General features: G+C 40.7%; 1 protein-coding gene across 1 annotated transcript in view; it reads right to left on the minus strand.

Annotated features, from left to right (window-relative positions):
• Positions 1 to 524: 524 nt before the first annotated feature.
• The window catches only part of EIF2AK3 (eukaryotic translation initiation factor 2 alpha kinase 3), a 42,569-nt gene continuing 29,720 nt past the window's right edge, over positions 525 to 13,373 (minus strand). The window contains exons 11-17 of the mRNA XM_009098551.4: positions 12,376 to 12,498; positions 11,018 to 11,167; positions 9,223 to 9,991; positions 5,131 to 5,298; positions 4,493 to 4,594; positions 2,215 to 2,277; positions 525 to 1,165 (exon numbers count right to left, since the gene is read on the minus strand). Coding sequence (XP_009096799.2) covers positions 989 to 1,165; positions 2,215 to 2,277; positions 4,493 to 4,594; positions 5,131 to 5,298; positions 9,223 to 9,991; positions 11,018 to 11,167; positions 12,376 to 12,498 — 1,552 coding nt within the window. The 3' untranslated portion in view covers positions 525 to 988. The remainder of the gene's footprint in view (positions 1,166 to 2,214; positions 2,278 to 4,492; positions 4,595 to 5,130; positions 5,299 to 9,222; positions 9,992 to 11,017; positions 11,168 to 12,375; positions 12,499 to 13,373) is intronic.

Genomic DNA, 13,373 nt, shown 5'->3' on the forward strand with positions numbered 1-13,373 from the left:
TGAAAGAAGTCACAATAATCAATGCACTCAACAATTACAGCAAGTGCATCCTGTACACCACCAACCCAAATGGATTGATTCTGTATTTTATAAATAAAAATTAACATATTTACAGTGAGAAATAAAAGCATGGCATTAGGCAATTAAATTAGCAGATTACACAAATGCCTACCAGTTGATTTTTTTTAAAAAGTACAAATCTACAAGATTACATACGACATGTATGACTTCATTAGGTTTAAATTTTCAGAATCACAACATTTTTGTACATAATTTTGACTATGGCTCTTCCAACCACTGCCTATAAAACCCCCCATTTAATGGCAAAAAGCTCCTTTTTCTTCTCTACAGCTTCATCCGAGTAAGATGCATTCCCTAAGATCTACTGTAGTGCAGAAGTATGAAATTATTTCCTCTAATGACAGGCTATGGACAGTGACAATATGTACAACTGTGGTACTTTTTTGCTTTAAAAATAGTGCAGATTCCCAGTTTACCCACCAGGGACAAAAATGGAGTCAAAGTTAATTTCAAAATCACTTTCATTTCACCAAAGAGCAAGTGACCCGGATAGACACTCACTAGGTTTAGAGACTGTAATTTGCTCTATAAAAATACAGTATTTTAATTCTATTTACATGTTACAGATCTCTCACTCACCCAGCAAGCTGACATTTACAAGCTTCAAAAAAAACCCATGAAACCCCCCCAAAAAAAGGATAATGGAGCACAATATTGGCAAGCACAGCAGCTGGACCCGTCCGCTTAGGAGAGCAAAGGTAAGGAGAATGGAATGTGAAAGGTTTGGTTACTGGGCTTCCTTGGCTGTCAAAGTAAACAAAATTCTGTCCAACACGTCTTAGACATTAAACATGGCAAAAAAAGCTGAAGTAAACTATTCCCAAGATAAACATTCTGCATCATAGGATCCTTCTGCTGAACAATCCCTGTGAAACCTGCCGAGTGGAAGAAGTGATCCTGAGGATAGTTATTTGCTTGGTTGTCTGGAATGTTTATTTCCTGATAGGCTCATTGTCCGTGACCTCTGCCTGAGCACGGGCTTGGGGGGGAGCTCCAAGTCTTCAAAGACAGGATTTTCTATGATTGCTGCAGCCTCTGGTCGTTCAGTGGGACTTGGAGACAGCATGTCCTTCACCATGGTGTACTGAAAGAAAACATGACACATATTACATGAACCAATCCATGAACTCTTCCTCACTTCATGTCCTGGTGTCAGCTGTGGCTCTGTGAACTAGTGGAAAATACCCCCAGCTCCTTGCTGAGTTATTTGGGTGTTATTTGGCTCAGGTGTTAGACATGCACTAAATATTTTAAAATGTATCACTGTGCATCTCCTAAAGTGTCTTTACTGTCATTGGACTGAAGGTTTAATAGAGTTATAAAAAACTTCACATTGTTTGCAATCAAAATTAAATATATGATACATAATTTTTATGTAATTTTTAGATTCATGTTTAGCCATCACATATTTAGCCATGAATTTCTCTCATGGCAAATACAAATTTTTCCTTTAAATATACAAGTAGTCTGAATATTTGTTTCAAATTTAATCAGAATTAGTGTCCTGCTCCAGCTGAGCACAGCACAGCCCCTTCTCCCAGGCAGCCTTCAGCTGTAGAGCAGGAAAGGCTGGTCTCATTTGGCCACTGGTCTGAAGATACCCTGAACACCTGAAAGCACCTCAGCTTTTTACTGGGGAGGTTTTGGACATCACCTCCTCTTTCCCTGCCACCACATCACTTTACAGAGCTAACTAATGAGAACACAGCACAATAGGCTCATGTGATTTCCCTCTTGGGAGGTCCAGTTTTGGAGGGGATCCCATACAGCCATGGTGCTACCATGAGCCTCTCCTTTACCTGCCTGAAGCTTTGCACCTTCTCTTTGGGAATATGGATTTGTTGCAGGAAATCATGACAGGATGTATGTGAAATCAATGACTGTAAGTGACAAAGGGAAGCCAAGTAAAAATGTATTCCTGGAGGAACACTGTGACAGAAGTGTCACTGTGCCCACTATTGCAACATTATAGCTATGAAATGTAGAAAAGTACTGGGATAGGGAAATGCATCTTAGTAACATGAAAGCGACCTGCTTTCTCCATTTTCACTTACAAAGCAACTGGAAAGTAAAAAGAAAAAAACTACAATTATTAATGAAAAGGCTGTAATTAATAGCATCAGCTGTACCTACCTCTTGTGCATATTTCTGAGTGAACAATGGTGGAAAATTCAAATTTCGAACATCACTTAAGGTCTGCAAAAATATGAAGAATGACATGTAACTTTTCCAAAATATAATTCCTTAATAATATTACCCTGCCCTTCAAAAATATGCAAATTATGCAAAGAAATAAGCCTGCTTGAAAGAAAATCCTTTGTTTTAAAGCGTTGCTTCAGTGGTTAAAAATCACAACCTAGTTGAACAGGTGAGCTGCTGCTTCCCTAGGTATTGAGCCTGCAACAGGAGGAGTTGTGCTACAAGAATTGTCATCTCTGCAGTTTTAAATCAATCAGATACATGAACTTGAACTTTCTCACTTTAGCTGAACAAAATCAACAAACTGTGCACCACCCATAACTCCAGGATGGCCTACACCAGTATTAAGAAACACGAAATGATTGTCTCTGCATTATCAATGTAAGCACCAGTCTTTGTTTAATATTTAAGGAGGAATGAGAAGATTTATCAGCAGTTTGAAAAGCAGTTGTGTTAGGTATTTCTGTGCTCCTTTCATACAAAGGCCACTGGCTCCATCTAGTGACAGTGTTTTTCCCACGTTCAGCCAGAAGTACAGTATTTAACACTTCAATTGTTTTTGAAGGATCTCCTTTTACAAAAGTTTGAGCACAAAATACCAGAGTTCTAAAGTTAAATCAAAATTAATTTCACTATTACTCTATTGGAAATATAAAGTGACCTGTTAATAGTGCAACAGCCAAACTCCTGTTCAAGAGAACTGAGTTTGATGACATTAGAATGCTTCAGAAAACTTTTCTCCTTTTCTGTCAGTTCAGTCTGCATTTAGTGATCTTTTTTCCAGCATGTCACTTGGAAATAAATTGCACTGCTACTGACTAACTGCTCACAGCTTGAGACAGAGGCAGCTCTCACGCTCCACCTCTGGGGATTTTTCCAGCCAGTTGTCACAAATTCCTAGAATTTGCTGGGTTACTTGGTCAGGCAGAGCATGTTTTGCTTCAGCAAGCAGTGCTAATAATGCTTGGCTGATGCCAATGAAAACCTCAGTGTAACAACTCAGAAACAGCTACTGAGGCAGCCAAACTCCAGAACCCAGCAATGAAAGGGCAGGGGTTTCTTTTTAGCAAAAAGAGTGAAATGACAGCAAAAATCCTGGAAAGTCAGGGCACTCTTTTAACACTCTCTTCAAGTAAAAAATTCAAATTAGATGGAATTTAGGTTTAATTCTGATCACTTGCTTTGCTTCTATTCTCAGGAGAGAAACTGGAAGGGCAAAGCCTGTAATCACTGCTGCAAGAGAACTGAGAATCCAGGATGGCTCTTTCCCAGGTATTTTGTTTCAGTAAAACTGATTTAGAGAAACTGAAACTGATTTCAGAGCCAGAGGTTCAAATTAAACACAAATTCCTCCTCTGGACTGTACTCTTTGTGCCATTAAAAGCCAGAGCATCTTAATCAAGAGAATGCAACAGATGAAGCACTTGGTCAGGCTGCTGTTCAAGTTGTTTTTTAGCTCTCTGCTAAACCTACTCCATCTTCACCTGAGAATGTAATGCCCCCAAGCACATTCAAATGATAAATACAAGTTTTAATGACCCTTTCTTTCCCAAACAGGTCACTGGTTGTCACAGAGGAGAGACCTTTCTGGCCGTAGCCCCTGTTCTCCATGAACTTGCTCCTGAGCAAGATGGATCTCACATTTTAAGAGCAAGCAGGAGCTGTAATGCACCATTAAACACCCCAAATTCACATCTGCTGCAATGAAAGGCAGCAGTTATGGGAAGACTGTGCTTGAAGCTGAGCTACACTCTCAGCTCAGACTCACTATCGGAAAAGGAACAGCCATTTTTCAGATGCAGATGCAAATGAAGGAAGAAATGCAAATGCAAATCAAGGAAGAAATAATCAAAATGCACAGCATGGCTCCAATTCTTGAATGTAAACCAAGCTGGCAGGCCTAAAGTCACAAGCTATATTTATTGCTTGAGTTCTTGGATACTGTAGTTCAATAGTTTCTCTTACCTGGCTTCAGAACAGAGGAGCTTTGTAAAGAAATTAAAGCCTCAATTCAACCACAGACATTAGGAAGACTGCACTTTATTTTCAGTGATTCAGGGGGTCTGTACAAGGCTGATAAAGAAGCTGTGCTCCTAGCTGCAAGGCTCTTCTCCAAAGAAAACAGGACAGGAACCTCTTGCCAGCATTTCACCAAGCAAATAGCTGTTTTACACAAATGCTCCAACTGAAGATAACCCAACACCACACATACCTTGACCCTCTCCATCTGTGTGCTGAAGGGGTAGAGCAGCTCAAAGAGAATCAGTCCCAGAGAAAAGATATCCACCTTGTGTGAATAGGTGTTGCCACAGATCTGAGAAGGCAAAGTCAGGGTCAGGGTAATCAAGGTACTGCATGCAATTATCTACAAAGTAAACATCACCCTTGCAAGTTCACCTGTGCAAGCCACCAGCCCTGTGCAGAGCTGGAGGCTGCAGCACAGGAACGTTGGTGAACTTCAGCAATGAGCACCAGGGAGCAAAGTTCTGATCCTCAGCTCCTCTGTGCTGCAAAGCAAAATATTTCACCTTGCTTAACCTCATGTACAAGAGTGTGCCCTTCCTCAATTAAGTGGAATCTTTTACAGTTACCTTCCTATACTGCTTTAAAAGCAAGAAAAATGAATGCATTCAGTCTGAAATAATCAGCCACTGTTTTTGTTGTAACAAATATATACATTTAAATATTCATTTTGGAATTCAATTTAGCTCAAAACTCTTATTTTGATGAGAAAGAATTTAAGTGCCTTGATTGCAATGGTTTACTAGGAATGCCTGATCTTTGAGATCCCAAAAATTCAGGGCTCTTCTGAGCACTGCCAAGCACAGCTTGAGAGAAGAGAGCACAAACCTGTTCCGGGCTCATGTAGAGTTTGGTCCCTACTTGTCCTGTGTGCCTGGCATAAGCTGGCATTGGGGTCAGAACTGATTCCTCCTCCTCATCTTGGTCCATAGCAGTCACCAGTCCAAAATCCCCAACCTTTACTATGTCATCCATTGTGAAAAATATATTGGAAGGCTGAGAAAACAGAGAGGTAAAAAGGAAAAAGTAATTAACAAACAAGTGTCTGTGTTTCAGTGCTTGTAACACTTGGTTCTAACTCAAAGCTGTCAAGGTTAAAAACACTCATTAAAGTGCTGAAGAACAGCAGTTAAGAATTTTAACTATTCATGAAAAAGGAATTTCTCCTGCATTAACCATTGTCTCTTCCTGAAGCTCAGACTGCTCATTTCTTGTCATTCAGCAAAGGTTTACCAGCAGCACACAGCTCTGCTGAGGAGCACAGAGTCAACACTGCTGGGAACAGCACAGGTAAGTGATCCAGCCCACATGACACTTTCACACCACATGCTGCAGTTCTATCTCCTGGCCTTCTGTATTTTAATCATTAAGTGCTAAAGTAGTTTGCTGTATTACTAACCAGTAGTTTGCTGTATTACTAACCACAGCACATCATCTCAGTGTTATAGATACAAGGGGAACAAGGTCTGCTTTTCATTGTAACTGAGCAGTTTAGCATGGGAACTGCTGTTTGCATAACAGAATTAAAAGTTTATTTTTGATAGAAGCTTAAGAACTTTGCAATTCATAGAGGCAGCAACAGTGATGATCTGGCTTAACTCTCCTTTAGCTTGTTTGCCACACTCCTCCATCCTTGGCTTAGCCTACTGATAAAAGAGACTGGAACAGAGCTCTCCCTTGGCCAGTGGTGCACATCCAAGACAGTTTTTCAAGAAATTTGCTTCCTGGCTGATAGAACAGCACCCACCAAAAGAATGATTATCCCCTTGAAATATAACCACTCCAGCTGGGTTACAAATACAGACACAGAAGGGAAGAAGAACAGATGGATCCTGCAAGGGGAAGGAAGCAGCAGGATGCTGCACAGGGCCAAGCTGTGAAGAGACAGGTGGTGCTGGGCAAGGTCCTCACAGAGCTCCTGGCCCTCAAGGCTGGGAGAACGTGGGCTATGCTTTGCTGACACCATCCCTGCAGCAGGAGCAGGCAGACAGACAGAAGGCAATAGTTTTCCAGAAGATAAAGGACCATATTACAAAGTCCATCTGACTTCCTCAGTTAAAGACAAACCTTTGTGTGCACAAGAAACAAGACAGAGAAAAGGACTCTTTTCTGAGGGACGCTCTCAGGGAAGCACTAGAGAAACAGTTCCACAGTGCCCACATCCTGCCTCTGCTTTCTGAGCAAGTTTTAAGCCCCACTGTATTTCCCTGTAATGAATGTCCAGCCCTCTGGAGTCACAGTGCATTCAGGGCACAAAAGCCACTGCTCAGTAAACCCACAGTGTTTCCAGGCTCTGGCTGAAGCATCTACAGAACACCAACCCCCAGTGCACACCCACAGCGTGGTTAGAAGTTTTGATATCAGAATTTTAATGCTCAAGGAATAAAATCTTCATGAGGAGTTTGTATCCTATTGCCTTGATCTCCATTCTCCTCCTACAAACATACAAGGCAAGATTTGTCTTCTTCCTGGGGAAAAACTCCTCCTAACAGAAAGTTTATTTTAATACTTCTCTGGCTGCACACTGACTGTCTTTGAACAGGCTGGCACATAGTTTCTACAAATAAGGGGAATGGACTCTCTGCTATTGCAAAATACCAGCAAAAATAAACCATCAAGATCACATTTAGGAGAATAAAAAAGCCTAAGGCAGAAGCACCTTTATTTAAATACTCAGCAGAGTACAATCAAATACAACCACCCTCTAGTTTAGTTACCTTGCCACCTGCACAAAGAAATTTCTCTCCATATTCTTCAGTCAGAATAAGACTTCTCATTTTTTCACATGAATAAGCTTCTCATACATCTGGAATACTCTGTTTAATTCAATTAATGCTGCAAAATGTATCCAAGACTGTTCTTGCAGTTCTGTGAAACTGATAATTTCCTTTGAGCTGCCAAGCATGACCGACAGCTTATCCTAGGAATAACAGTAAATTCACTTGACAGGCAGACTTTTGTTTCTGCACTTCATTTTCTTCAAAAGAATCTGAACTGTGACCTCTTCACTTGCCCACATAAATTCCTGCCATCTTGTCATTGCAGTATCCCTGATTAGCAGGAGCCTAATTAATGCATTTTAATGTGCACTGTTAATTTAAATATTTAGATTACTTCTTGGATCTTTTAATATGCCCTTACAGAAATTTATTTTCACACAGCTCTACCAGCTTTTGTTGGTGCCAATGGGAGCAAGAACTGGCCTCTGCTATCACTGAGCTCTGCCTGCAGCCAAGCCAAAGCAAATTTGCAGGTTATTCAGTTGTTGGTCCTGGCACCAACTCAGGGCTGCATGACCAACCTCTTGGACAAATTCCAAAATTAGATGAGATCTCTTCCCAGGAGCTTCTGAATCAGAAAGTATAGAAAAGAATTAAATAAACTGGCTGTTATTTTGACCAAATTAACACATAACAGACAAATAAACTTTGGGATCCAAGAATAACATCTATACAAGCATTGAAAGTTTCCTGAAGGAGGAAGGTGTTCATCCAGAGAGGTTGTTTCCAAGTTGGTTATACCAAGTAAACAAAATTAAATCTCTTGTTCAAACTGCTGCCAGGACTGAACTTTTAAGATGTTCCAACAAAACGCTCCACACCTGATTAAGACAAATAAAGTTTTAAGAGATCTAAATAAGGTTTACTGAACAGTGAGCTCAGTGAAGACTGCAGAGGGCTACACCTGACAGTACTGTTAAGAAAGGTTATTAATTAACATGTCTAGCAATGAATTAGTACAGGGATTTAATTACTTTTATGGTCAGTTTCTCAAGCACTAAAGATTTGTCAGATAACTGGTTCAAGGTAATTGCCTAATGCTGATGGGAAAAGAAAATACTTGGAAGGGCTGTTAAGAGTTTTTCTAACTCTGACATATCCTTTGAGGATTATTTAATTTGAACCTCCTTTTACTGGCACATCTGACATGGTATTTTTTACCTTTTGCTTCTGCTGATGCCAAATTACCATCTGAGAAGCCACAATCATTTCAGTAATTACTCCACTGAGGTAGGCTACTAATGCCTCCTCAAACAAGAAGAGAGAAACAGAACTGTCTACATTTGGCAAAAGGGATCAATTTCTCAGAGCTAGGCCTAATAAAACCAACTCTAGTTGGGCTCTTCAATTAAATTTATTTATTTGGTAACACATACTGACACTTCCAGTGCTTTAAGTGAGAGCAAGATCAGGCACTAGCATAGAAGGATCATGAACAAAATGAAAGAAAAGGGACAAGTTACTCCTGACTTCAGTTACACTAAACACCAGAGGTGCAAACCACCTTTCCCAGTCCTCCCTGTCTGGATGCTATGAGACATAAAAAATACTGTGAATCCTTCAGAAAGCTTCACTGTGATAGCTGGCAGTGGCTCACAATTCTGCTCCAGGGCACTTTACTTTTCAATTCCAGAGAAGTACTGCTTAATATTTACTTTCTCTAACCAAGAGTAACACTGCTCCTTTTGGGCTATATTGCTATAGAAAGAAGGAAAATACCAGAATTAGAATCACAGAATAATTTAGGTTGGAAAAGACTTTTAAGATCAAGTCCAACTACAAGCTCCACACTGCCAATTATCTGCTTCACTTGAAATAGTAGAACAGGATCCAAAATAGCTTTGTCATACAGCTCAGCACTGAACAACCCTGTACAAAGAACATGAATTAAAAATACCACAGGACAAATGCCACTGATCTGTGCCAGGTACAAGAAGTCTTGCTGTAAGAAAGACTTTAATTGCAGTAACAAGTGATGAATATTTATTTCCTGGAGCACTGCACCTCCAGATTATTGTACAGACATTAATTCAGCTTTTTTAACACCCATGCTGAGGTCACTGAGAGGAGTCAGCTATTTTGGCAGGCTTTGTCTGCAGTGCCACATTCATCCCACATACAGCAACCTATGGATACAAACCTTGAGATCCCTGTGCATTAATCCTTTGCTGTGCAGAAAGTCAACAGCTTCAGCAATCTGCAGAAAGATCTGCAGACACTCTGTCCTTTCCCTCTCCTCTATGGTGCATCTTCTGCTCATCCAGTCTTTGAGGTTCTCTTTCCGGCAGAGCTGCATCTGGATGTACAGATACACCTTTGGAGAGGTGGGCTTCACTTTTTCTGCAGTGTTTTTAGAAAGGTCCAGGCTTAAACTCGTTGGCCTTGGAGGAGAAACAGAGAGGGGACTTCCTGAAGCAGATTTCTTGTTATCAGATTCCTTTGTACTTTTCCCTTTATCCTCAAAAGGACTCTCATTATGTGAAACATCAACTTTATCTTCCTTACTGGAGGCATTTCCACAGCCAGAATCCTCAAACACAATAGAGGAGGAGGTCCCTTCCTTCAGATGTACAACAGGAACAGCTGAAGAACAGATTTCCAAGGAGTGTCCCAGCTCATTACTGTTGATAGTACTGTCTTCTACATCACAGCCTGTAAGGACACTGTCCTGAAGGTTTAATAGTGGATCTTCTGAGCGCTGCAAGTCCCTGTTGTCCGTGTCAGAAAATTCCAGAGGGGAAAACTGGCTTCCAGATGAATCTGACTGACCACAGGGTATCCCCACAGACCTCACCCTCTCTGATGAATCTGCAGTAACTTCAATGTGTTCCTTTGCTGAAAATGGCTCTGTAGTGATCTTAAATGATGGGACATCCATTGGGCTGGGAGAACTGAGTGGCCAATCAGTGCTGAAGGACAAAGTTGAGAGATCAATACTAGAGAAATTGTAGTAGATTCCAATCATTTCACTAGAAATGCACTTCTGAAAACCCAGATTTTAACAACTGCCACCCCTGACACCTGCATCATACTGCAACAAGGAGTGACTACCCAAGTGTGGGAATCACCAATAACCAGCATCTGTGTCTTAGCAAGGATAACGTTTTCTCATTGAGGCAAAAGTGTTGATAAAGGAATATTTAACAAGCTCCACTGCCTGGATTCCTAATGTGCAATCAGGCTCATCTTCAGTTTGAAAAAATCCAGCCCTTTGGAACAGGCACTGCAAGGACTATTTAAAGTGCCTTAAAAGAATTACAGCTGTGAAATGTTAATTTGATGCCTGAAATATAAAGGTCGCTGTATTCTAAAAACTGTGAGGCATGTTAAGATGTTATTATGAAACCACCCAGCAGTCTTGTATTAGGCCTCGTTCTGTAAATGCCAGCACACACCCACTTTTTCCTCTCTCTTCACATTCTCTACCTCCTTTACCTAATTTTCCATTTTTAACCTACTTCTACCAAGCTTCACAAATCCTCAGTCTGATTATCCCTCATGTATTTCTAGTGAAATACATTTATTTAATTCTTGGAGTACTGTATCAGGTCCATCTAACTGAAGACAATGAAGAGGAAGAAAGCAGTAGAAAGGAACAAAGAAGGCAGAGATGCCAAAGTTTGCAAGTGAATCACAGCAGCAATGCTCCAACCTTCCAACCACCAAAAGGCTCAGCTACACAAGTTCAATTAAAAACCACATAATGTTTCCTAAGCTGAAAGAAGGACCTTAACACAAGAGAGGACACATAAATCAAGAACTTTATGCAGAAGGGTGATATATTTGTATCTGTTCATTTGAAAAGTTGGCAGGCTAAGTTAACAACCATCTCTCTCCTAGATAGTGTCTCCATCTTCCTGGATCCTCTACCAGTTTTCTAGTTCTCTTGACACACAATCTCAAATTGAATTTTAAAGAAGAGCCCCATGAGTTACCTTTCATCTTTTAGCCACTGCTCATCCATCTTTTCCTGCCATCTCTCAGGGGGAGCTTCCAGCCATGCATTGAAATACCGAACAATCCCTGGATGCTCGAGCTTAGCCAGAGCCTTGACTTCCCTCATCACCTTCTCACGAGCCAGCTCCCTGTGGTTTGGGGTGAGAAGAGACATGGTCAAAAAAAGCAACAGCACAGCACAAAAATTTCTGCAAAGGAATTTAATCAAAGCTGCCCCAGTGTACACCAGGCCAACAGCATTGCTTTTCACATCAAAACAAAAATATGTCTTGAATCCCCAGAGTAACTCCTTTAGCTTAGAAGTGTGGAGGAGCAGAATGTGCTCATAATAGCTCAATATTTAGTCTTCCCTTTTCATATAATTACAGGCAGCAAAAACAAGAAGAAATTAATCTTCCTCTTAACTGTTCTCAAGGATCGAAGAAAAGATTTTAAAGAGAAATATCCTACAGGGATGTAGAAGACACTGACACACAAGACAGACAGCAATACCTTAGTATTTGTTTTTTAACTGGCAATAGGTAAGGAGGTTGCATAAGGACTATTTCTGTTCTGTGGACACGAAAGCAGGCAGCCTCCTATCTTACTGAAGGAATTTATCTCTCTTCATAAGACTGTAACTGGATCAAATAAAGTCTGATGATTTTATTTAAAAGTTTAAAATATGCTTGGAAAAGAAGAATTTAGGCTACCTTAAATTTCGGAACAAATCCTTTAATCTTAAATAGTTATGCTTATTTAACACATTCAAAAAAATAGCAATTCTAGATTTCATAGCTTTACCCCCTCCCTCTTGCTGTTCTAACTTGAGATTTTCAGCAGCAGTGTCTCCCATCTCCCACTAAAAGAAGTGCTGCAAGCTCTGGGTAGGGTAATCCAGCAGCAGGGCTTGGCCACCTATGACTGAGAGAAAAGGTAGGGGTTGTGGGACCAGAAAATGAAACAAATGGGCAAATGGAGTCAAGAAAGGAGGTGAGGGAGAGAGAAAAGAAAAAGGATGTGGAGTAGGAAAGGTAAGGAGAGGAAGGAGAGAAGCACATTAACAGCACTACAATAACTGCTCCTGTTAGCAAAGGCTCCATTCAGCAAGGAAATCCCTGAGGAGCAGCATCCCCACAAAGGGATCTGTGATGAAGTGTTTGAGCCAAGCAGGTCAGCTCTGCTGGGCCTGCATATGCCAAATTCTCTGTGCCAACCGTGAGATAGCCCCCTTTAAAAGTATGTCATTCACCCTAATGAAATAGCTGGGAAATCAGCTCAGGAGCAGATGGCTCTGTGTAGGATGGAATCCCATCATTCATTCATGATTCTGTGTCCCAACAAATCCATTCAGTACCTGTTGGGCAATCGGATCCTCTTGATGGCATAGTTGCAGTCATCTACTTTATTTCTGGCTTCAAAAACCACTCCAAAACCTCCACGACCCAGACACTGGATTGGTTCAAAATCTGTCAGATATCTGGGAAGAGAGGGGTGTGAGGAAGGGATAGCAGAAGGGAGGGAGGATAGAGGAGAAAAATGCATTAGTATAGACAGAAAAATAAAGTCATTTATGACCATGACTGAGGTCGTTTTGTACAGGCAAAACATGTGCAGCATTTTTTTTTCCCTGCTCACCCACTGTGAGCAATTCCCTATCTATGAAATGGACAGTTGCTAAATGTGTATTTATATTGAGCCTATCACAGGCTAGCAGGGTCCATTCTGCATGCACTGGAAAACTGGAGAGGTTTTTCAGAACACCAGGTTGCATGCCTACTGGATCCTGAGTATATAGCCCATGTTTCTACAGCTGAGTATTTTCTAAATCATGATTTGCCTTTAACCCTACCCCAAATAACTGTTTCTGCAACTAGACCTTCTAGCCCTGACATTTTTCCCTCCTCACCACAAATCAGTTAATGCAAAACTAGCACAACATCCCATCCAAAACATCACTGTTCTTACGTATCACTACTTTTCTTACTCTTCCTCATTTTAAACACTCCAGTTCTTCCTTCCATTGAGTTACAAATGTACAGGAAATGGTCACATTTGCTCTGGAGCATAATGGCATGCCCCTATTAAGCCTTCTGTCTTAACCAACTCCTTTGTAAAACCAATAAATGTTGTATTTCAAGTTTAGACTGTTTATTCTGCAGAGTATATAAGATGTCATCTGCTTCCATCTGCAACTGTCTTTCTCTTCCTTACACCATAAACACAGGAACAGATGGAGTAAACACCGATTAGGAACTACACAGATCAATCTCCCATTTTGCTTATCAGCAAGAACTATGAGAGCAATACTTCTGATCACATGTAACCTGTTGACTCTCTGGAATTTCTGAGACT

The sequence above is a fragment of the Serinus canaria genome, chromosome 4 (genome assembly GCF_022539315.1).
Source record: "Serinus canaria isolate serCan28SL12 chromosome 4, serCan2020, whole genome shotgun sequence".
Classification (NCBI taxonomy): Eukaryota; Metazoa; Chordata; class Aves; order Passeriformes; family Fringillidae; genus Serinus; species Serinus canaria.